General features: G+C 40.3%; 1 protein-coding gene across 1 annotated transcript in view; it reads left to right on the plus strand.

Annotated features, from left to right (window-relative positions):
- Positions 1-594, plus strand: part of LOC126266708 (tryptophan 5-hydroxylase 1) — a 240407-nt gene extending 239813 nt beyond the window's left edge. Inside the window, exon 12 of the mRNA XM_049971157.1 lies at positions 59-594. Within this exon, the coding sequence (XP_049827114.1) occupies positions 59-320 (262 nt within the window). The 3' untranslated portion in view covers positions 321-594. The remainder of the gene's footprint in view (positions 1-58) is intronic.
- The last annotated feature ends 24047 nt before the right edge of the window (positions 595-24641 follow it).

Below are 24641 nucleotides of genomic sequence, written 5' to 3' on the forward strand. Positions count from 1 at the left end.
TTTCTTACAAAGAATTCTATATCTTAATTTTTCTAATTCTTTCTTGTTTTTATTTCAGAGCATATGCTAGTCACATCCAGCGGCCATTTGGTGTCCGTTATAATCCATACACACAAAGTGTTGAAGTGTTAAGCAGTGCACAGAAGATAGCTGCACTGGTATCAGAACTCCGTGGTGACCTCTGCATTGTCAGCAATGCACTTAAGAAGATACATGAACAAGATGAAACTGTAGATGTTGAAAGTATTACAAATCTATTGCAGTCTGGCATAAACATAGAAGACAAGAAAGATGATGATATTAAAACTGAACCAAATTAAGTTACTTAATAGCTTACATGGCACATTCATAAGTCTCTGTAAATGCAAAAAAGCTATTTTTTTAGTTAATCTAGCATAAAAGATGTTTATTTAACACTTTTTCATTTGCTGTATAAGAAATGGTAATTTGTGTATAATTACCAAATAATTGCTCACCATTCAGGTCTGTTGCAAGAAACATGTTTGTATTAACTAGAGCATTCCCATGAACATGTCACCCCAGAAACATTGCTTACTAGCTGTATTTAGCTGAGTAAAAGTTACATGTCTTTAACTTGAGTTTTATTTCCTTACTGCAAATACTGTTTTCTCAACTACTCTGCAGTCTTTATGATCTGATACATACAGGGCCACATGGCATTTGATTATAGTTGTATGTCAGTGTATTACAATACGTATCTAAATTGTTTACAAGCTCTCAATTTTGTTTTTGTTTTTACTGTTTTATGGACATTGTTCAGTAGCGGATTGCCTTCAGGTACCATGATTCAATGCTATCACTAAAAGTTCTCTCTTTTTAATTTTCTTAATTACTTCTGCTGAAAAGCTCTGTTTTCTGTTGGTGTCTGAATCACTTTCCACTGTGCCCAGAATTTATTCTATTCAGTTAAAAAATTATGACTGAATACAAAAAAAATGCATATTGTCCATATGCTGCTTTTATTTATAATGTTGTTAGTACTTTGTTGAAACATGTGTAAAAAAACCTGATGATGATATGTGCATACACATGTCACTGTCTCCCTTCACATCTCAGAACAGTGTGATATTATTACATACTGTTTTAATGATGAAGTGTTAGATTAGACTGTATTGTGTACTAATATGTTATAACAACCATGCTTTAAATTTAATCTTGCTGATAATGTGATGATTCATCAGCATATATGGCTGTCATTTTCAAAGAATCATCTTCCATTGCTTTTATTGGACTGGCATGCCTTCCCACTTTCAAACTGCAGTCATCATTCTTTGTAAGACAAAAATCCAAAATCTGCTTAGCCAGTGGCTTTCCTCTTTCTTGTTGAAATTATTATTGTGCTTAAAGATCTTGATGGATTCTTGAAAAGAACAGCTATGGTAATTCCCTTCCAAAGACATCAGTCAATATGGGCTCATATAGGGCCAATTTTTCCTCCTTTATCAACCTGCAATTTCATTTATGTTATTAGATTCTGACAATAATGGATCATCCTGTCATTTCAGTATAAACTCTGCTACAAGTGTGTGCTATTCAGGAAACCCTTGGCACTATGAGGGTGTTTCATTATTCTTTGGCTAATTTCAGATACACTCTGTATATTGTCATCTTTGTTGTTGTTGTTGTTGTTGTCTTCCGTTCACAGACTGTTTTGCTGCAACTATCCAGTTTAGACTACCTGTGGAAGCCGCTTCATCTGCGATCTGTTACTACAACCTATATCCATTCTAAATTGCTTATTGTAGTCAACCTTCATTGTTCTCTACCATTTTACCACCCACACTTCCCATCATTACCAAACTGGCTATTCCTTATTTTTTGGGATGTGCTCTATCAACTGATCTCTTCTTTTAGTCAAGGCATGCCACAAATTTTCCACTAAAGCCCTTATCCTCTTGTAACCTAAATTGTTTATTATCTATGTTTCACTTCTATACAAGGCTACACCTTGAAGAAACGTCTTCAGAGAAGACTTCCTAATACTTCAATTTATATCAGTCTTAACAAATTTCTCTTTTCAATTTTTTTTATTTTTATTTTATTATTTATTTATTCTTTTTTTTATTTTTTGTGTCAACCTGTATTTTATGTCCTCTCTACTTCAGCCATCAACAGTTATTTTGCTTTCAGAACAACATCTATTGCTTTCAGTGTCTAATGTCCTAATGTAATTCCCTTATGGTCATCTGATCTGATTTGATTCATTTACACTATCCTTATTTTACTTTTGTTGATATCCATCTCACGAGCTCTTTTCAGCACACCAGCCATTCCATTCAACTGATTCTTAAAGTTCAATGCCACCTGACACAATTACAAAGTTATCAGCTAACTTCACAATTTTTATTTCTGCTCCATGATCTTTAATTCTCTTTCCAGACTTTTCTTTTCTTTCCTTTACCACTTGCTCAGTGTACAGATTAATGTCAGGGAGAAGCTACAATCCTGTGTCACATCCTCCCCCACTGCAGCTTCCCTTTCATGTCCTTGAACTCTTATAACTGCTTTCTGGTTTCTGTACAAGTTGTAGGTAACCTATGGTTCCCTGTATTCTTTGCCTGGTACCATCAGACTTTCAAAGAGTGTATTCTAATCTAAACGGAGAGAAGCTTTTTTTACATCTACAAATGCTACAAATATAGGTTTGCTTTCTTCGACCAAACTTCTAAGATAAGTCGTAGGCTCAGTATTGTCTTGCACATCCATATATTTCTCCAGAACAAACCTTTCTTCCCCTATGTCAGTTTCTACCAGTATTCGTATTCTCATGTAAATAATTGTCAGTAGTTTGAGGCAGTGACTTATTAAGCAGAGAGTGCAGTAGTATCCACAACTGTCAACACCTGACTTCTACAGATTTTGAATTATTACATTCTTCACCAAGTCTGAGGGTATTTCACCTGTTTCATGCACCTCGCATTCTAAGTTCAATATTTTTGACCTGGCCAGCTCCCCCAAAGATCTCAATCATGCTGACCGAATGCAATCTACTCCAGGTGCCTTTTTTTGACTTGTGTATATCAGTTCACTGTGAAATTCTTTTTGCAGTATCATCTAATTCTTCTTTCCTTTCTATAATACTGTCTTCAAGTGTCTTTCTCTTGTATAAATCTTCTATATGTTCCATCCATTATCCAACCTTCCCCTCTTTGCTGAGTATGCCATCTGGATCTTAATATTCATATATTAAAAACAAAGATTCCAAGACTTACCAAGCGGGAAAGTGCCGGCAGACAGGCACATGAACAAAACACACAAACACACACACAGAATTGCTAGCTTTCGCAACCGATGGTTGCTTCTTCAGGAAGGAGAGGGAAAGACGAAAGGATATTCATATAAAGGATATTCATATAAGGATATTCATATAAGTTTTTTAAATGATGTAATGTTGCCTTTAGCTGTTATTGCTTTTATTTTACTTTTGCAATTTTTGGGATTTGTCCCATTTTCAAGCATAAGATGAGTGACATGCAGGCTGATATTGACAGAGATCAACCTGCGTGTCTTATGTTTGAAACCTGCACAAATGCCAAAATTGCAATACTAAAATAAAAATAACAGCAGCCAAAAACAACATCACATTTGTGCACACATCATGTACCTTCCTTCTGGTCTTGCATATTGTCTTTATGCTATGTTTTTGGAGTGTATGGCCAATTCTGTCTCTCACTTTGTAGAAGTATGGTAGAATGAACATGTACAGAATTTCTTCTTTAAAAGTGTAATTTTGCTGGGTGCTGGGCTTTGTTTCACTTTCGGTGTGGTTTGTGGAATAATCATTGCCCCTCAGAATATAGTCCAATGTCAAACCTCACATTTATAATGTCTACATTTTCACAAATACTGTTACTACTTATACTGTGACTACATAATGAAGTTATTGATAAGTAGCGGCAGACAGTAGCCTGATGTTCCCACAATGAGGGGATGCTTCCTACCATTTTTACTAGTTATCTTCCCTTGGTCAGTGTATCCTATCACAGGAAAGCCATACAGCATTTTCTTGCCAGGCCAAAGAAAATTACTTCTCTTCACTACTTTAAAGTGAAATAATCAAAGAACCACAGTAATTTTTTTCTTCTAAAAGTAAAGTGACCATTTGTTACAGTTAAAAAAATTGGTAGTTGTGTTGGAATAGAAATACATGACAACATTATAACGAATGATACAAGGATGATAATGCTACAGATACTTGGAAATTTTATGTTACCAACTGTTTGGGTCTTCTAATTTTACCTGTGTTCCACCATTATGGTTTGCTACCTCTTTCATACTAATTTACACTTACTGCACACATTAGATCACTTGAACCCTTTCAAGATGTTGCCCAAGTCTCACTTGAAAGTGTTAAAATTTTATTAGCTGCAGTGATATTGTGATAATGTACACACACAAATTTCAATTTGTGCTATATTTCACTTTATTTGTTGAATAGTGTAACATCTATACTTATAGCTCACACTATTTTTAATCTTAAATTACAAGAATACAGAAGAGCTGGCTGGCAGCATCTAACTTAAAAAGGCAAAATTACTGATAGAAACAATTAAAAGTGGAAAGTACTATTCCTAGTTTTCAGAACCAGTAAGTACCTTCCTCCGGAGAAAAGAGGGATCAGTTGACAATAGGTCGATCCTTCTCAACTCAAGCACTGAGAAACATGCACCTCCTTTCTGACCTCCCCAACAATTCCCCATTCTGCTGCTGAGAAAGGACCACACAAATTTCGAAAGTTAGGAATCGTACTTTCTATTTTTATGTATTTCCATTGTCAATACTAGGAATTTCATTCACTGAAGGTAAGTGACGGTCAGCCATTCTGCCTCCTCAGAACTTTCACAGTTTTTTCAAATGAATTTTCCCATATTTAGTCTTACACCCTCAATGTCATCAGACATTTATGTCATTGAATAAACTAATGCACAGTCAAAAGTTACACAACACTTACATTTATTTGACTTGATTCCCTGTTTAAGAAATAATTATGTTTGATCATTATTATTAATTGTGATAATGTACATCAGGAATCAGCACTATCAGCAGAATAATTATGTAGTGAGGCAAGGGAAGTAGTTATTATCCCTAAACAGGAAGACATTGACAGTAAATTTATAATCAGATTTTACATAAAAGAATGAGATAAGGGAAAAAGGTTGCCGAGTTAATTTTTCTCCATGGACTAAATTTTTCATCTGGTGCCAGATTAAATCAACCTGCACCCTTGAAGGGGCTCCTTTATGATGAAGTATACAGAATACAATGTGCAAATGAATAAATGAATGAATACATCAATTAACATGAAATGTGAGAACTTTTATATTGCACAGCCTTTAAGTATTTACTTACTTTATATGTTTGAAATTTAATTAAAGCATCATGTGTATAGTAATGGTCTATTCAGTTTATTAAACTATAAATACAGAGAACTGTTTATTAAACAAATATTCCATCAGATGAGTAACTGGTGTTCATAGCACTAGATTCTCAGTTACATTCAAATTTTTAATTAGATGTTACTTCTCTCTCACATCAAACAGCTGTAATTGAAATGTAATGCAAAGCTGCAGCATGTTTCAATTTCTACCCTCTCTTTTACAGCAAAGTAAATGAAAATCTTTTGGTCCAAGGTCCTCAGCACATGAAATACTTCTACACAGGAAGATAGTAACAAACAAATTTGCTTTTAACATCCTATCAAATGCAGTGTAATGATATAATAAAGTTGTGAATATAATAAAGGGAAACATTCCACATGGGAAAATATATATATAAAAACAAAGATGCTATAACTTACCAAATGAGAAAGCACTGGTAGATAGACACAATAAAAAACACACAAATTTCAAGCTTTCACAACCCAAGGTTGCTTCATCAAGAAAGAGGGAAAGACGAAAGGATGTGGGTTTTAAGGAAGAGGGTAAGGAGTTATTCCAATCACAGGAGCGAAAAGACTTACCTTAGGGGGGGAAAAGGACAGGTATACACTCGCACACACACACATATCCATCTGCACATATACAGACACAGGTAATCACATGTAAATATAAAGAGGTTGGGTAGAGATGTCAGTCGAGGCGGAAGTACAGAGGCAAAGATGTTGTTGAAAGACCGGTTATGTACGAGGGGCAGCAACTTGGTATTGGGAAGGGAGAATATCTCTGGAGTTCTGATAGATTGGTGTCAGTGGGAAGGATCCAGATAACCCGGACGGAGTAACACTGTGCCAAGATGTGCTGGCCGTGCACCAAGGCATGTTTAGCCACAGAGTGATCCTCATTACCAACAAACACTGTCTGCCTGTGTCCATTCATGCAAATGGACAGTTTGTTGCTGGTCATTCCCACATAGAAGGCTTCACAGTTAGGCATGTCACATGGTAAATCACGTGAGTGCTTTCACACGTGGCTCTGCCTTTGATCGTGTACACCTTCCAGGTTACAGGACTGGAGTTGGTTGTGGTGGGAGGGTGCATGGGACAGGTTTTACCCATGGGACGGTTACAAGGGTAGGAGCCAGAGGGTAGTGAAGATGATTTGGGGATTTCATAAGGATGAATCAAGAGGTTACGGAGGTTAGGTGGACAGCGGAAAGACACTCTTGGTGGAGTGGGGAGGATTTTATGAAGGATGGATCTCATTTTAGGGCAGGATTTGAGGAAGTCGTATCCCTGCTGGAGGGCCACATTCTGAGTCTGATCCAGTCCCAGATAGAAGTGGGGCACTTTTGGGGTTCTTCTGTGGGAGGTTCTGGACTTGAGGAGATGAGGAAGAGGCTCTGGTTATTTGCTTCTGTACCAGGTTGGGAGGGTAGTTGCAGGATGCAAAAGATGTTTTCAGGTTATTGGTGTAATGGTTCAGGGATTCAGGACTGAAGCAGATTCGTTTGCTATGAAGACCTAAGCTGTAGGGAAGGGACTGTTTGATATGGAATGGGTGGCAGCTGTCATAGCGGAGGTACTGTTGCTTGTTGGTGGGACTGATGCGGACAGATGTGTGAAGCTGGCCATTGGACAGATGGAGGTCAACGTTGAGGAAAGTAGCATGGGATTTGGAGTAGGACCAGGGGACTCTGATGGAACCAAAGGAGTTGAGGTTGGAGAGGAAATTCTGGAGTTCTTCTTCACTGTGAGTCCAGATCATGAAGATGTCATCAATAAATCTGTAAGAAACTTTGGGTTGACAGGCTTGGGTAACCAAGAAGGCTTCCTCTAAGCAACCCAGAAGTAGGTTGGCGTATGAGGGGCCATTCTGGTACCCATGGCTGTTCCCTTTAATTGTTGGTATGCCTGGCCTTCAAAAGTGAAGAAGTTGTGGGTTAAGATGAAGGCATTCAAGAAAGTGGTTGGTGTCTTTGATGAAGGATCAGAGACTGCATGTAATGGGTTGAAGGCACAGATACGTTCTGTGGGGGCTTGGTAACCAGTTACAATGAGGCAGTAATGACCTTACGACTTATCTTAGAAGAAAGATTAAGGAAAGGAAAATCTACGTTGTAGACTTAGAGAAAGCTTTTGACAATGTTAACTGGAATACTCTCTTTCAAATTCTGAAGGTTGCAGGGGTAAAATACAGGGAGCAAAAGGCTATTTACAATTTGTACAGAAACCAGATGGCAGTTATAAGAGTCGAGGGACATGAAAGGGAAGCAATTGTTGAGAAGGGAGTAAGACAGGGTTGTAGCGTATTCCCGATGTTATTCAATCTGTGTATTGACCAAGCAGTAAAGGAAACAAAAGAAAAATTCAGAGTAGGAATTAAAATCCATGGAGAAGAAATAAAAACTTTGAGGTTCACTGATGGTATTGTAATTCTGTCAGAGACAGCAAAGGACCTGGAAGAGCAGCTGAAAGGAATGGACAGTGTCTTGAAAGGAAGATATAAGATGAACATCAACAAAAGCAAAAAGAGTATAATGGAATGTAGTCGAATTAAGTCGGGTGATGCTGAGGGAATTAGATTAGGAAATGAGACTCTTAAAGTAGTAAAGGAATTTGCTATTTGGGGAGCAAAATAACTGATGATGGTCGAAGTAGAGAGGATATAAAATTTAGACTGGCAATGGCAAGGAAAGTGTTTCTGAAGAAGAGAAATTTGTTGACATCGAGTATAGATTTCAGTGTCAGGAAGTCATTTCTGAAAGTATTTGTATGGAGTGTAGCCATGTATGGAAGTGAAACATGGACGATAAATAGTTTTGACACGAAGATAATAGAAGCTTTTGAAATGTCATGCTAGAGAAGAATGCTGAAGATTAGATGGTAAATCACATAACTAATGAGGAAGTATTGAATAGGATTGGGGAGAAGAGAAGTTTGTGGCACAACTTGACTAGAAGAAGGGATTGGTTGGTAGGACATGTTCTGAGGCATCAAGGGATCACCAATTTAGTATTGGAGGGCAGCGTGGAGGGTAAAAATCGTAGAGGGAGACCGAGAGATGAATACACTAAGCAGATTCAGAAGGATGTAGGTTGCAGCAGGTACTGGGAGATGAAGAAGCTTGCACAGGATAGAGTAGCATGGAGAGCTGCATCAAACCAGTCTCAGGACTGAAGAGCACAACAACAACAACATGCTGTGGTACAGATGTGCCGGATGCCACAAATGTTACAAATCCCTTTGAACAGGGCTGACTCAAATTGTCTGCCCTGGTCAGTTGTGATGATAGCTGGACATTAGAAACACGATACCCATGACTCGCCGATATCTCGAGCAAAAGTTTCTGCCATAATATTAGGGAGGGGGGGAGCCTCAACCCAGTGAGTTGTTCGGGCGATAGGCGAGAGAACATAACTAAAGCCATTAGAGGGGGAGAGAGGGCCAACTATGTCAATATGGATATGCTGGAAATACCCAGGAGGGATCGAAAAGGCACCGAGAGGAGGTGAAATGTGCTTGTGTACTTTGCAGTGTTGGCACATGACGCAGGAGCGTGCCCATTGCTTGCAGTCCTTGTTGACATTTCTCCACACAAAGCACTCCACTACGAGGTGGGCGGACACGTGGGATGGGCTCAGTTATGCAAAGCATTGAAGACAGCTCGACGGAGCATGGTTGGGATGGGGGTGCGTAAAGTGCCCGTACTGTCGATGCACCAGATTTCACCAGAAATGCCAGGGAAGGTGGTGCGGACAAAGTGTAGTGAAGAAGTAGAGTCTGAAATCATGTTTTGTGTTTCCTCATCAGTGGGTTGGAGGTTAGTCAGTTGAGAGAGGTCTAACAGCGAATGGACGATGTTGACTCGTGAAAGGAAATCAGCAACTATATTGTCAGCACCCTTTATGTGAAGATTTTTGAGGGCAGTGAAAGAGTCAGTCATAGCAGGGGTCCATGGAATGGGCTAAGATCCAGAAGCGCTGGTGCCTGCCAAGGCAACTGTCAGTGGAGCCTGAATCACTGCAGCCCAAGGTAGATGTCGGCAATAATAATTAACCGTTCCCAGAAAGTGCCGGAGCTCTTTGAATGATGAAGGTCTGAGTAGATTTAGTACTGTTTGTACTTTCTCAGGGGGCTGTGAAATGTCATTGGCAGAGACCCGAAAATCAAGAAAAGTGACAGCGGGTTGATCTAGCTGCCATTTGTCCTGGTTGGTCTCAATGCTGCTGCCATGAGAGTGTTCATAACAATTTCCACATGTTGAATGTTGTCCACGACGGAGGAGCTGAACACAAGAATGTCATCTAGATATGCAAAGCAGAATATTAGGTGGAATAGCACTTCGTTGATGAAGCGTTGCCAGGTCTGGGTTGCATTTTTCAGACCAAAGGGCATAAATCTAAACTGAAATAACCCGATCGGGGTGGTGATTGCTGTCTTCTTGATGTCTTCAGGTGACATGGGGATCTGGTGGTAGGCCCATTTGCAATCAATGACAGAGAACGTGGTCGCATCTGTGAGGGAACTGGTAAAGTCGGCAATGTTGGGTATGGGGTAGGTGTCCATAATTTTTTGTGCGTTTAGTCGACGGTAGTCTCCGCACATGTGCCAGGACCCGTCTTTCTTGGGTGTCATATATATGGGTGTAGACCAGCTAATGGCAGAGGGTTCAATGACACCAGAGCTTAGGTGCTCAGACATCTGATTTTCAAGACTGGAGGGGCAGTCGGGACAGAGTTGACATGATTTACTGGAGATCGGGGGACCTGACGTGAGGCAAAGCTTGTGAATCGTGCCTTTGGTGATGACGGAAATGTTGCCGGTGGCATGGGAGGTGGTTTGTTTACAATGTGTGGCAGGCGGGACAGGTGAGGCGTGCTCGTGGTGTTCGGAGCCACTCAGCAGATCCGATGGGAGCCTAGGTGGCACAGTGTCTCAGAAGTCAACACGACAAGAATGCCACCAGCCTGAAGCAGTGGTACCTTGGTCGGGTGAGCTCGGTAAAGCTCGTGAGCCATTAGTGAGTCCATTGTCCGAGGGCGTGGCCTGTGGCAGCATGGTCACGGCCGAACACTTGCTGCGAGTGCACTGTTTTTTTGTTAGTGTTGCATGGCAGTGCGCAGGAACCGAAGTTGCATAGTTTGAGGTGCTGTCCGCGAGAGGCAGTTCGGGAACACGTGATGCTCGTCGAACATGCGCACTTGTGTCCGGCCGAGTGTCAAATGTTGTCATGTTAGGAGGGTGTTACCCTACGTTACTGTCAGCACACGTTATGGCAGTCTTGATAGCACAGTTGTGAGGGGTAGCAGGAGGTAAACACATGGAGGCTCGATTGCTGGGATTGCAAGCAGATTCGGCGCACTTACTGACCTTGCTTTGTCCTTGCTGTAGTGTTTGTCATTCCTTTGTTGCATCGGAGAGCTGGAGCTGTGTTTCATGGAGCTGCAGGGAGGGCTCAAAGTTTCCCTTGCGTAGGTGAGCGACATGTTCAAGAGACAAGCATGTACGAATGAGATGAGCCCGTACCAATGAGTCACGAGGAGGGGTGGGGGGTGGGGGGGGGTGGGGGGTGCTCGACGGAGCACAGGTGAAGTGAGTCTTGGACGGATGGTGGAACACGGTCTTTCGCACTAGGTCTGGTGGAGGTTTGTTTGTGGTGTCACAAGAAGTCAATGCCTAATATAGGTTCGCCAATTTTGCACACTAAAAAAGTCCATTACAGTTTGCAGTTAGTGGAGAGTGAGACAACATGGGATGTTGAACCCGAGCACTGAGCACTGTAGTTTAGTTGAATTCATGGCTTGCAATGAAGTATGATGAGGGTGGATGTTCGGGCGGATGCTAAGGACGTAGGCAGCAGCGAAACATCGGCGCCTGTGTCCACTAGGAAAAGGTATCCCGACGAAATGTCTTTAATGTAAAGTCGTCCACAATTATCTGGTCGTTCCCAGGCAGAATAGAAACTGGGAGGTGACTGTCATGTTGTGTGCAGGACGTGGCACCCGGACCTACCTACAATTGGCGTTTGGGAAGTAGCAGGGTGGTCTGCAGTTCCGTGCCGCCTCACCAAACCATGTGTGGAAGTGACAGTACCGGTAGTGCAGGTGCATTTCCTGCAGAAAGTTCGTTGACAGTGGTGGTGGCTGAGGTTCCCGCGTGACCGCGGGAAGAGCCAGTGACGCCCAGTTGCTTGTTTACTGCTTCCCAGGGCGAGCGCCACAGTACGGCCCCAGCCGCATCCGGCTGCATGGCGATGAGCCTGAACCTGAGACTTGTCAGGTAGGCAGTGGCTGGCGAAATAGAGCAGTGATGCATTGTGTAGCTTGTCAGCAATAGTCATTCTTTTCTCGACAGGTTCAGGAGACCTTTGAGCCAGAGAAAAGCGAATGTGAGGAGATAGTTTGTCCGACCAGAAGGTGAGGAGAGCTGTGTCAGAGAATAGATAGGCACTGACCAGAGTATGTAGCTGTCTCCAGAGCTGGGAAGGTTTGTCGTTGCCAAGTTGCTCGACGTGGAGCACTTGCCGTATTGCTGCCTCAGTTGAACGTGAGAGCCAATGTAGAACTGTCTTTTTGGCTAGAGTGTACCAGTTAGATGAGTCCGGGGTGTTGACCAGGTCAGCAATCAAGTCCTCCTGGTCGTGCAGGTGGGTGATGAGGCACAGAAACCTGGTTGACTCGTCGAGTTTGTAATGGTCGAACACTTTGTCCACAATTTTGAACCAGGTTGTTGCTGTGTCGGGATTAAACAGCGGGAGCATCAGTAAGCGTTGTAGAATGTTCAGAAGAACAGGTTGAGTTGAGTTCATTGGGGCACTGCCTGAATCGAGCTGTTGTTGCTGCAGTATTCCAGGAGAGTGTGCCTCCAGGGGATGTGGAAACAACAGCTGTTCAGGTGGCAGCGTGAAGGTGACACGTTGTGGTTGAGCGTGATCCGTCGCGACGCAGAAGGCCAACATGGGTGAGACACTGTAATGTGTCGATGCGGTTGTGGAAGCTCAACACATTGCGGGTGTGTTTGGATTGACACATAGTGGAAGACCGATGCGGATGAGGCACCGAGATGTGCCAAGAACGGTAGCGGAAACTCGACTGGAGCCGGCGCGGGGGCAACAGGTGAGAAAAAGTTCAAAGTTTGAGAATGCTTGTTAGTCAATAGAGAGCTCAATGTATGATCAGAGCCGGGGCCACCTGTGTTGCAGGGAGGCTGCGGAGGTGCGGGCTGCCCAGAAGCACAGTGTGGGAAATGATGTGGCGGGAACAAAGGCGTTTGATAGCTGGAGTCATGCGCACTCCTAACCTCACTTATTGTTGCAGGCTCGAAAACGTGCGGTGAAATCGGTGGAATCATCGAGTGAGAGGCATTGTGTTGCAGTCCTGGCCGGTGTACATCGCCTGCAACACGATGCGTGTCGATCACAAAATCCAGTGTTAGGCATTGGGACGAAGTCATTGTTCGAATGCTGTGTTAATGTAATAGACATGAAAATAACCGATGCGGAGGTCATGGACACAGTAAAATGGCAAAAACTGAAGACGTTACAACTTAGGATTACCAGGTTGGCTGCACCAATAATCACACCCATTTAGCAAAAATTCATTTATTAACCTTAAGACATACAAAAATCACAAAGAACTGAACTGAACATGGTAGAACAGCCAAAGATAATGCTTAGAGTCCAAAGATGAATGCATATCGATGTTGGTGTCGATTTCATTGGCGCCACAGAGATAACTGGAATTAAAAAGCCTGAAAATCTAAATATTCTGATAAATGAAAACAGGAGTGTTCAATAAGGTATTATTTATGTTGTTTTTGAATATTTTTAATTTACTGCCTGTTGTCTATGAGCAACTTTTTAAATAAAGTTGCACCAGGATAAATAACTCTGTTCTGAAATTTCTAGTAGCGAGTTTTTTCTTATTTATATTTGGTGTGCATACAGCATATAATATTTTAAAAATCTACATTCATAACTTCTATGAATGATTTACCAAATATAAAGTTGTCTTAAGGCCAGTTTTGTGAGTTTGTTGTTTACACAACTCATCATCACAGCTTTGGGCTCGAGTCCTCTTCACACCGAAAACGAACTCCAACAAACTTGCCTGACAACTGTTTTCAACTTGAAGTCTGATATAGTTTTCACCTGTTGCCAACAGCTGTTTGGAATCATGAGTTAGTAAAACTAATTGAGGAAAGCGTGGCCTCGAGATTATAGTTTATAGTCAATGAGCAAAAACATGGAAGAATTGGGTGACTGGTGCATGCACATAGCCGTGTCCTATGCTTTGTTTTTTTCTTGTTTTTATACAATGACACCTCCCAAGTGATCCACTGGTCTTCTGATTCTGCGTGCAAAAACCCATGCAAACAGAATCATTTGATACTAGAAGTTTCAGAAAAAAACTGTTGTACCACTTGCTGAATGTGAAAGAAAAATGGACCAACACAAAAACACAATACAATTGTAAACATTGTCAAATGCTCAAACTGAAAAGTGGTTCTGGCACAAATGACATCTGTGTTCCAAAAAGTTTGTTTTTCAAAGACATGAAGTTTTTGCATGGTGTGAACAAGACAGGGAAAAATATTTAAAATCATAAGAAAAATGTCATCCATTAAGAATAACTACAGCTGTAAAGTTTTTGGTTGGACTTTTGTAATTACATCTGTCTTTTCATGTAAATTGATGCCTTATATCCTTAATAACTGAGGCTGTAAGGGCTGTTCAGAAATTTTTAATTACATCTATCTTTTCACCTGATATTTATTTATGCATATTTGCCTGGCATTTCACTTAATTACACCTGATACAAAGAAGCTTGCAGATTCACGCCTGATTTTCTTTGTGGTTCTTGCTGCATTGCCTTCTTTTCTCTGAAGACACTTATTTTGTGGAGATGTCCTCCAACTACTCCAAACTAAAACTACTAAAACTGGGCTTTGCTTCTGTTTGTCTGGACCTAGATTTATTTACCTAAAATGCATCACTTTAATTTATAATAAAACTGTAGAATGCTTACACACATCTTGTCCAAACTCCACTATTTTCTAGGTTGAAAGAGAGAAAGAGTTTAATTATTCACAATTTGAGCTCTCAAAAACAAAAATAGTTTATGCAGCTTTGTTATTTAGCTTATAATTACAAATGGTACAGCATTTTCATCAGATTCTCTCTCTTCTTTTCGCTGCAGTAATGAGAATTTATGTATCTTTAATTAAATTCAAACTATGGGCAAAATTATGTAAAACTTAAGATTAAACAAAGAAAACGGTTAATAAAAAAATCTTAAAATCTAAATAATGTGTGTAATTTCTAGTACTTCCTGCCAATACCTACTGTCATGTTGCCAGTGTATCTCCCTTTATGTACAAGTTAAGCTAAATTTAATTAATTTGCAATTAAATCAATTCTCTCATCTTAGAGTTATGTATCATATGATTATGTCTATCAGTGTATCTCATTGAAAGCAACGATCTGATTGCTCAACCTCTTTGATGGTATGATAACATTAAAAGTTGAAATTTACAAAGTGTTTACATTAAGTAAATCTATTTGTCTCTTTAACTTGTTTTGTATAAAACACTCGAATGATATAAAGATATCATTAGATGTGTAATTAAATCCTCTTTCATATGACATATTGTGTGTCTCTGTATGGGTTGCACTGCACATTTGCAGCTAAATGCAACTCTCCAACACCCAGTGCCTAGTGACATTACAGGCTTCCACAAAGATCCACACTTGGTACACGCTCCACTCAGTGGAAGCAAGGCATTGAATGCTGGGAAATGTGGTCCCAGCATCACCTCCAACAGGCAAGATGCAAGAAGGCATCCTGTGTTAGCCGTGTGTGTGACTCAAACTTGGCACTCAGCCAATATAACTCATACACTGATGTCTTGTGTTACAAACTCTGCCTGTTTCTAGATCCTTTGGGTAGCTTTGAGGGATGAAAGGATAATGCGTTCACTATGCTGTTTGTAGTAGCTTAAGACGAATTCCTATTTATTTATTCATTATTAAACCTACTCCTGCATTACCCCTATTTGACTATGTATTTATAACCCTGTATTCGCCTGACCAAAAGTCTTGTTTCTCCTGCCAACGAACTTCACTAATTCTCACTATATCTAACTTTAACCTATCCATTTCCCTTTTTAAATTTTCTAAACTACCTGCCCGATTAAGGGATCTGACATTCCACGATCTGATCCGTAGAATGCCAGTTTTCTTTCTCCTGATAACAACGTCCTCTTGAGTAGTCCCCGCCCTCCGGAATATTTTACCCAAGAGGATGCCATCATCATTAACCATACAGTAGAGCTGCATGCCCTCAGGAAAAATTACGGCTGTAGTTTCCCCTTGCTTTCAACCATTCGCAGTACCAGCACAGCAAGGCCGTTTTGGTTAGTGTTACAATGCCAGATCAGTCAATCATCCAGACTGTTGCCCCTGCAACTACTGAAAAGGCTGCTGCTCCTCTTCAGGAACCACACGTTTGTCTGGCCTCTCGACAGATACCCCTCCATTGTGGTTGCACCTACAGTACGGCTATCTGTATAATTGAGGCATACAAGCCTCCCCATCAACGGCAAGGTCCATGGTTCACGGGGGGAAGAAAAAGGCCTACGAAGCCATGTATTTCAGTCTGATCAGTATGTTGTGCAAACTTAGGCTGTGAATAATGTGGTCATATGGTGTCAATGTACTGGTTTGAATATCTAACTGCTGTATCTATCATGTAAACATCAATGAGACACTTCCATGCAGCCACAATTTTATCAATACTTTGGGCCTTTCTGACTACACCTTGATGCTGCTTGAATTGACTGTGATCAGCAGTTTGCCTCAATTGACCATAAGGAGTTTTTTCCCCCCAAGTAAATGTTTCTGTTACCATCTTACCCTGCTTCTGGTAACAAACATCGAAATTCTTCTTCTTCTTCTTCAGCAGAGCTTGCATCTGTGCTGCACAGCTCTGTTTGTGAGTCTTGCTGCTGCTCTTCAGGGTTTTCTGATGCACCAGTGTTAGTCTTTGTCTTCTAAATTGTATGAAGATTCTCCAGGACACACTTCATCTTCATTAACACGATCAAACAATGTCTGGTGGACTCTTGTTAAATCATCTGGATTATTCAAGTAAGAAAAAAATAAAAAACAGAACAAGTTTCTGTTGCGTCATTCTCTAATGTCATTCTGATTCGATAATGGAAGAAAATAATAATTGGCTTGTGTTTTCATAAAATAATTAGAGTTTATAAATAGTTAGAGTTTATAAACAAAAATAAGAAGAACATTACAGATTGAGCAAAAATACTTATGAATTTGTTGTTGTTGTGTCAAGAGTTACAAAGGCTTCAGATCACAATGACCTTCATTTCAAAAGGGAGAAAAATAACAGTATGTTCAAATGCTACTAAAATAATTAGAATAAAATCACAACAATACATTTAAGAACAAAAATACAGAGTGATCAAAAATACAAATTTAATGTCATTGCATCTGAGAGATACAAAGGCTGCTGAGAGTGACAACCTTCACTTAACAACGGTTGGCATTACACTGTTGTTTGGTACCCCATGTCTTAGGAAGATAGGTGAAGGCAAACTACCCCTTCCGTACAACCATGCTTGCAGCTAGACAAAGAAGTCAGTGTGTATCTCAGATATACAGGGTGGTCCATTGATTGTGACCAGGCCAAATGTCTCACGAAATAAGCGTCAAACGAAAAAACTACAAAGAATGAAACTTGTCTAGCTTGAAGGGGGAAATCAGATGGCACTATGGTTAGCCCACTAGATGGCACTGCCATAAGTCAAACAAATAATAACTGCATTTTTTAAAATAGGAACCCACACTTTTTATTACATATTTTTGTAGTACTTAAAGAAATATGAATGTTTTAGTTGGACCACTTTTTTCGCTTTGTGACAGATGACGTTGCAATAGTCACAAATACATGGCTCACAATTTTAGACGAACAGTTGGTAACAGGTAGGTTTTTTAAATTAAAATACAGAATGTAGGTACGTTTGAACATTTTATTTCGGTTGTTCCAATGTTATACACATAGCCTACCTTTGTGAACTTATCATTTCTGAGAATGCATGCTGTTACAGCGTGATTACCTGCAAATACCACATTAATGCAATAAATGCTCAAAAAGATGTCTGTCAACCTCAAAGCATTTGGCAATACGTGTAACAACATTCCTCTCAACAGCGAGTAGTTTGCCTTCCATAATGTTCGCACATGGATAAACAATGCGGTGACGCATGTTGTCGGGCATTGTCGGTGGATCACGATAGCAAATATTCTTCAACTTTCCCCACAGAAAGAAATCCAGGGCATCAGATCTGGTGAACTTGTGGGCCATGGTATGGTGCATCGACGACCAATCCACCTGTCATGAAATATGCTATTCAATACCACTTCAACCGCACGCAACCTATGCGCCGGACATCCATCATGTTGAAAGTACATCCCCATTTTTTCATGCAGTGAAACATCTTGTAGTAACATCAGTAGAGCATTAAGTAGGAAATCAGCATGCATTGCATCATTTAGGTTGCCATCGATAAAATGGAGGCCAATTATCCTTCCTCCCATAATGCCGCACCATACATTAACCCGCCAGGGTCACTGATGTTCCACTTGTCGCAGCCATCGTGGATTTTCTGTTGCCCAAAAGTGCATATTATGCCAGTTTACGTTATCGCTGTTGGTGAATGTTGCTTCACCGCTAAATAGAACGCGTGCAAAAAATCTGTCATCGGCCCGTAATTTCTCTCGTGCCCAGTGACAGAACTGTACACGACGTTCAAAGTCATCGCCATGCAATTCCTGGTGCACAGAAATATGGTATGGGTGCAATCGATGTTGATGTAGCATTCTCAACACCTATGTTTTTGAGATTCCCGATTCTTGCGCAATTTGTCTGCTACTGTTGTGCTGATTAGCCGCGACAGCAGCTACAACACCTACTTGCGCATCATCATTTGTTGCAGGTCACATATGGCTGAACACTTCCTGTTTCCTTAAATAACGTAACTATCTGGTGCACAGTCCGGACACTTGGATGATGTCGTCCAGGATACCGAACGGCATACATAGCACATGCCCGTCGGGCATTTTGATCACAATGGCCATACATCAACAGGATATCAACCTTTTCCGCAATTGGTAAATGGTCCATTTTAACATGGGTAATCTATCACAAAGTAAATACCAGCTGCACTGGCGGAATGTTACGTGATACCACACACTTATTCGTTTGTGACTATAACAGCGTGATCTATCACAAAGCGAAAAAAGTAGTCCAACTAAAACATTCATATTTCTTTATGTACTACATGAATACGTAATAAAAATGGGGTTTCCTGTTTTAAAAAATGGAGTTGATATCTGTCTGACCTACGGCAGCGCCACCTACCAGGCCAACCATAGCGCCATCTGGTTTCCCCCTTCAAGCTAGACGAGTTTCGTTCTTTGTAGTTTTTTCGTTTGATGCTTATTTGTTGAGATATTTGGCCCGGTCACTATCAATGGACCACCCTGTATGAGGATGGCATTCGAATGTTAAGGCTGTAACATCTACTATGTTGGTCTTTGGTGATGTTTGGTGGCAAGACATAGTTTATCTGAGAGTAGGTGTATGTATTTAAAGTTTCCTGGCCACCTATATTTTTTGCTTCAAGTTTGACATACATCTTATCAATAACTTTCAGTTCCTTGCCTTCAGATACCAAGCTATTGGGAGGAACTGAATATGTAATATGTGCCAATAACTTCATTTATTAAAATTTAGAGAAAGTAATGTAACAGTACTTACTTCCACAAAATTCTTGAACACATTCACGTTAACCTAGCACTATATAGGAGCAGTTCCACTAATCTTATCCAGTGATATTCAATGAGAGTACATTAAACTTGTGTAACTGTCATCTGTTGCCAAAAATCAAAGGATTACAAGAAGTTGTTGTGCTGGTGATGCTGCACCTCTAAAATTTGTATCTTACCATTGAATATGTGATACTACTAGCCTCAAGATCTCCCCAAATTGCCCACATGACATAGTGACAAAATTCTTGAAACCTTGGTTGACTTCAGTACAGAATTACAAGCTCAACAAGTTTCTCTTTGTAACAAAACCTTCCTAGATAATAAGTGTCTCTTTTGGATTTATTTTCATGACAAACAATTACAATACAAAATATAGCACAAAATCCTAATGAATCATCCCTTTTCTTCTATCGAAAAAAATTGCATGAGCTTATAAGAGTTAAATTGATGTCAACATTTTGCGCAACAGTTGACAACAGTTGTATGTTTACTGAATCCGCAAAAATTGCAAGTTTACCAAACTTAACAACAGTTGTGTGTTTTTATTTGCTGGGGTTGGTTTTTGATGTGAAGGTACCTTTAGACAATTGCAATGAAACTCTTGCTAGAGTGGTCAATGATTTAATCCCAAAACATGGATGACTGTAGATGGAGCATCCACTGTTAATGTGATTGGTTACATTTCATAGCCCAGCTTGCCACTAAACAATTCACTCTCTGCAGTAGTCCACCCGGCATTCCAGGATTTAATTGAGAAACATCACAAACTACACACAACTATAAAAGTAATGTGACATGAGTTACATCAGAATTATATCAGTATCTTGAGCAGTCTATTTCAACAATCACTGTTTGATCTAAGCTGCACAAACTGAACATCTCTGGCCCAGTGGTGACCTCTGAAGACTATCCAGAACTCATTAGTGCAACAATAATAAATACTATGTACCATTGTGTAGTAAAATAAGTCACTTGTTTCCAGTTACAAATTGTGTTTAGATTTGGTGGATGCACTTACAGTATTATGCATCAGACTACATACTTACTGCCATTTAATATGGAAGTGACTGATAGGTGTGACATACTTACTGCCATTCATGTGGAAGTACATAGGTTGTGCCATAATTACATTGTTTCTATCAAGGACAAATCACAGTCAATAATTATGTGAAAGCTAAGTGACAAGTTCAGATTGCAATTTGTGATTTGCTATTGTTGAAGTTTCTCCCTTCCAAGATATCACGCCTCCTTTCATTACACTTTCTTTTGAGACACATTTGGCAAAATATGTAAACCATTCTTAGCACTAGACCACCTGACTTCAGTGGTTGTTTTCAGGTCCACAGAAAATGTTCACCAGTTCCGAAATAAGTCATAAATTACAACTGATTCAGTGTTGGATAAATCATTTTTTGTACAAGTATTTCCAATATTTTGATAAACATCTAAAGCTGAAATTTAGGAGATCACAACTTAAAGGAAGGTAGTCTGTTACAAATCCCTCACCATGGCTGGCTGATCATCCCGATGTTGTCTGTCTGCTGCATCATCATCGGCCATGTGATGTCATGCACATGCGGTGTGGTGGGGCATGGGGTCTCATCGTTAGCAACTTTCCAGACCTTGGAGCCACTAATTCTCTTTCAATTAGTTCCTCAATTGGCATCACAAGGCTGCGTGCATCACATTCCAGTCCCATCAATGAAAAATTCCTGGCAGTACTTGGAACTGAACTTGGGTCCTCTACATGACAGTCAGATGCACTGAATACTAGGCCTCATCAAATGACTTCAAGAGCAGGGACTGGTCATGTTAGCATGGGGTGTGTGTGTGTGTGTGTGTGTGTGTGTGTGTGTGTGTGTGTGTGTGTGTGTGCGCGCGCGCGCGCGCAACGCGTGTGTGTGTGTTTGTTCTCCATACACTGTCTGCAGCAATGTGTCAATCAGGTGACACTGGCAAGGTTACATCTTGAAACTACACTGAGGCATGTTGACTGCTCCGAGACTCAACATAACTTTCTCTATGTGTTCTTCTCCAATGTTCCAAACTGCTCTCTCATATGTTTCCATACTTGCTCTTCTTTTCCACGGCTTACTCTCATTGGTCTGTCCACTGTTCATTCTCTAGCCAATTGAGGACAGTATTACAAACTTATGGCTTGCAATAAGTTTCCTTTGATATTTTGCTCATCTGTCACACTGATTCCCATAGAAATGCATTGTGATCTGAATTTTCATGTTTGACTGCCGTCCGGTTTCTGCCACCGCCAGATTGCTGTCAAATTGAGTCTTTAAGTGAAGTTGTTCTGCACTGTCACAGTAGTCAGACATTTCAGCGACAGACGTTTCCTGTATCCAAATGAAGGGTTTAAGGCTGAGACAGATCTGCAAAGGCACCTGCTTGCTAACAGCTCATGAGGAGTTTCCAGGAATACCTATTCCTGCTAGAATGATATGCCTTCCTTTTACACAAACTGCCATTGATGAACCTAAATGTATACAGTTCTTACACCAATGAATGGAATCAAATCTCTCACAGACAGAATTGCAATTAAAAGCTGAATTGTGTTTCTTGTTTTAATCTGTTTTGTATAAGGGAAGTACAACAAATAAAATAAGTCCCCAGCTAACTAGTGTGTTAACAGTATCAACTCTACTCTTCTGTATTGCAGCTAAAACAAACCATGTCAAGTAAAACAATTGTTGGACCCTTTTTTTTTGCACTGTCATGCAATGTAATAAGTAGCTCAGACAACTTTACATGTAGCTACTCAGTATCTTGCTCAGGACACTATATAAACAAAAAGCATACTTCACATAACAAAATAAAAATATGCTGATCATCATTTGCTGGAAATAAATTGTGTTGTAGAAAATCTTTCTAACGTATGCTCATAGAAATACAACTACTCCTACATCATCCCTGATAACAGTGTCACACTATATAATAATTTTTCACTTTTAGAGAAGCAGCATTTGAAGCTGACTGCTAAACGATTCTATTGCTGCCAACATACACTGCACGCAAGGGCCGCAGAGATAAGATACAAGAAGTCAGGACTCATATGGAAGCAAATAGACAGTCACTTTTTCCCTTGCTCTTTTTGTGAGTGGAACAAGAATGGAAAAGACTAGTAAAGGAACAGAATACCCTCTGCCACATATCGTGCAGTGGCTTGCAGAGTATATATGTAGATGTATAGGAATGGTGTCTCTTGGCTAGGAGGGAGAGGCCTCAATCTCTGCTAGTCCTTGGCACACATCCAAGTCCACTCCCCTATCTCATGACCGTAGCTTTAATCATACTGTACTCACAGCCTTCTCTCCAAAGTCTCCCCTTGCTCAGCTCTATCTCCGCCTCCCAGTCTACAAATCAATGTAATTTTGTGCTGTGCATCATTTACCCAGGCTATGGCCAAAAAAACTCAGATGTGGCAGTTGCCTCTCCCTTCCAACCCTAACTTCTATTCCCTGCCTCATTTCCTGCCTTGTCTATTCCAACTCAACACAATCTATCACCCCAGACAAGCTACAATGCCAGCACAAAATAGTCAGTCAGGACAACGTAGCCATCAGAAGTATACAAGGTATAGTCAAAAAGTTTTAATTATCACCTTAAAAAAATCAAACTGCTACCACTATGTTAAATCAGCAAATGAATAAAAACTATTGTTCAGGCTATCAACAACCATAATGGCTTCAAAATGTAGGATGACAGACAGAAAGCCAAAATACAGAATACCTTCCCATAACTGTGATTCCTCCTTTCAGTGTTAATATGAAAGATACTGAAATAAGTGACCATGAAATAGAAAACCAACTAAAATGGCCCAACAGAGGAAAGTTGAGCGTTGAGCAGTACCTATACAATTCTACGCAGAGTATGCAAAGAACTTACTCTTCTTCTAGCAGCAATCTACTATAGTACACTGTAAGAAATAAATGTTTTTAGTGATTGGAGCAGATCATTCCCATTATCAAGAAGGTGCATTGAACAGTAGCACAAGACTATGGGCCTATATTGCTGATCTCAGTTTGTTGCTGAATTTTAGAACATGTTTTATGCTCACGTACTATGCCCTTTCTGGATAATGAAACCTTGTATGTAGGAATCAACACAAATTTCACAAAAAATGATCATGTGGAACACAACTAGCCCTGTTCATTAATGAGGCCCGGAAGGCAGCAGATACCAGTGGCCCGGTTGATGCCATGTTCCTGGACTTTCAGAAAGTGTTGCATCCAGTTCGGCACTGTTGTCTAATGAACAAAATGTGAGCACATGAAATGAAAGATCAGCTTTGTGACTGGAGTGAAGTGTTCTCAGCAGTAAGAACACAGTAAGTCATTCTTAATGAAGAGAAATCTTCAGACATGAAAGTAACTTCATGTGTACACCAAGGGAGTGTTATAGGACCATTACTTTTCACACCATGTATAACTGATCTACTGGGAAAGTTAGAAGTTCCTTGGTGCTGCTGCATACACAGAAACTGCAATGTTAAAAAACTGTAGCAAACTGCAAGAAAACTTGCAGAAGATTGACATTTGGTGTAGGGATTGGCAGCAATATAAACAAATGTAATGTACTCCATGTTAACGAGTTGAAGGGCCCATTTGCTGTACAATTGCACAATTGCTGAACCAGCACAGAGGCAGTGATATCCATTAAATACACGGCAGTATGCATATGGAGCAACTAAAAATGGAATGAACACACAAAACAAATTGCAGGAAAGGCAGAAACAAAGTTATTAGAATAATCCTCAGGAAGGGTGTAATCCACTAATATACAGGAAACTTTGTATTGGTGTTAGCCCTTACCTACATATTCAATCTCAACACAATACATTTTTTCCCAAAAATGGATGAGTTGGTAGGAATCTTGATTGTAAAAATCTGTATACTGGCTGTACTGGAAACATTCCATGTTGAAAATCACCTTATCATCATTATTCTGGGAATGCCTGCCAAGAAGTGGTGCTTCATTTGAGGAAAGCACAAAATATCACTGGGTGCCAGGTTATGAGAATACAAGGGCTGTAGCAAATTTTGATAGCCTGAAGAAACATAATATGTTACTGTCCTATGCAGAATTATCTAGGGTATTGAGGAGGAAAAACATTCCCTTGGACAGCTTCCTGTTAACATGAGCAGACTTCCATAGTGTGTCTCAAAATACACCTTGCATCACCTTTCCCCACCGACAGGTGGGTCTTTGCCTTTTTCAGCAGTGATAAGTCCACTTGTTTCCAATGCTTCTTTGCCTTGGAGCTTTATAGAAACACTCAGCATTCACCCACAGTGATTAGGCAGCTAAAGAAGTGATTTGCAGTGCTGTAACTCAGCTGCAACATTCCCTATGCTGCCTAGAAGAGCCTGTTCCTCAGTCTCT

The sequence above is a fragment of the Schistocerca gregaria genome, chromosome 4 (assembly GCF_023897955.1).
Source record: "Schistocerca gregaria isolate iqSchGreg1 chromosome 4, iqSchGreg1.2, whole genome shotgun sequence".
NCBI lineage: Eukaryota > Metazoa > Arthropoda > Insecta > Orthoptera > Acrididae > Schistocerca > Schistocerca gregaria.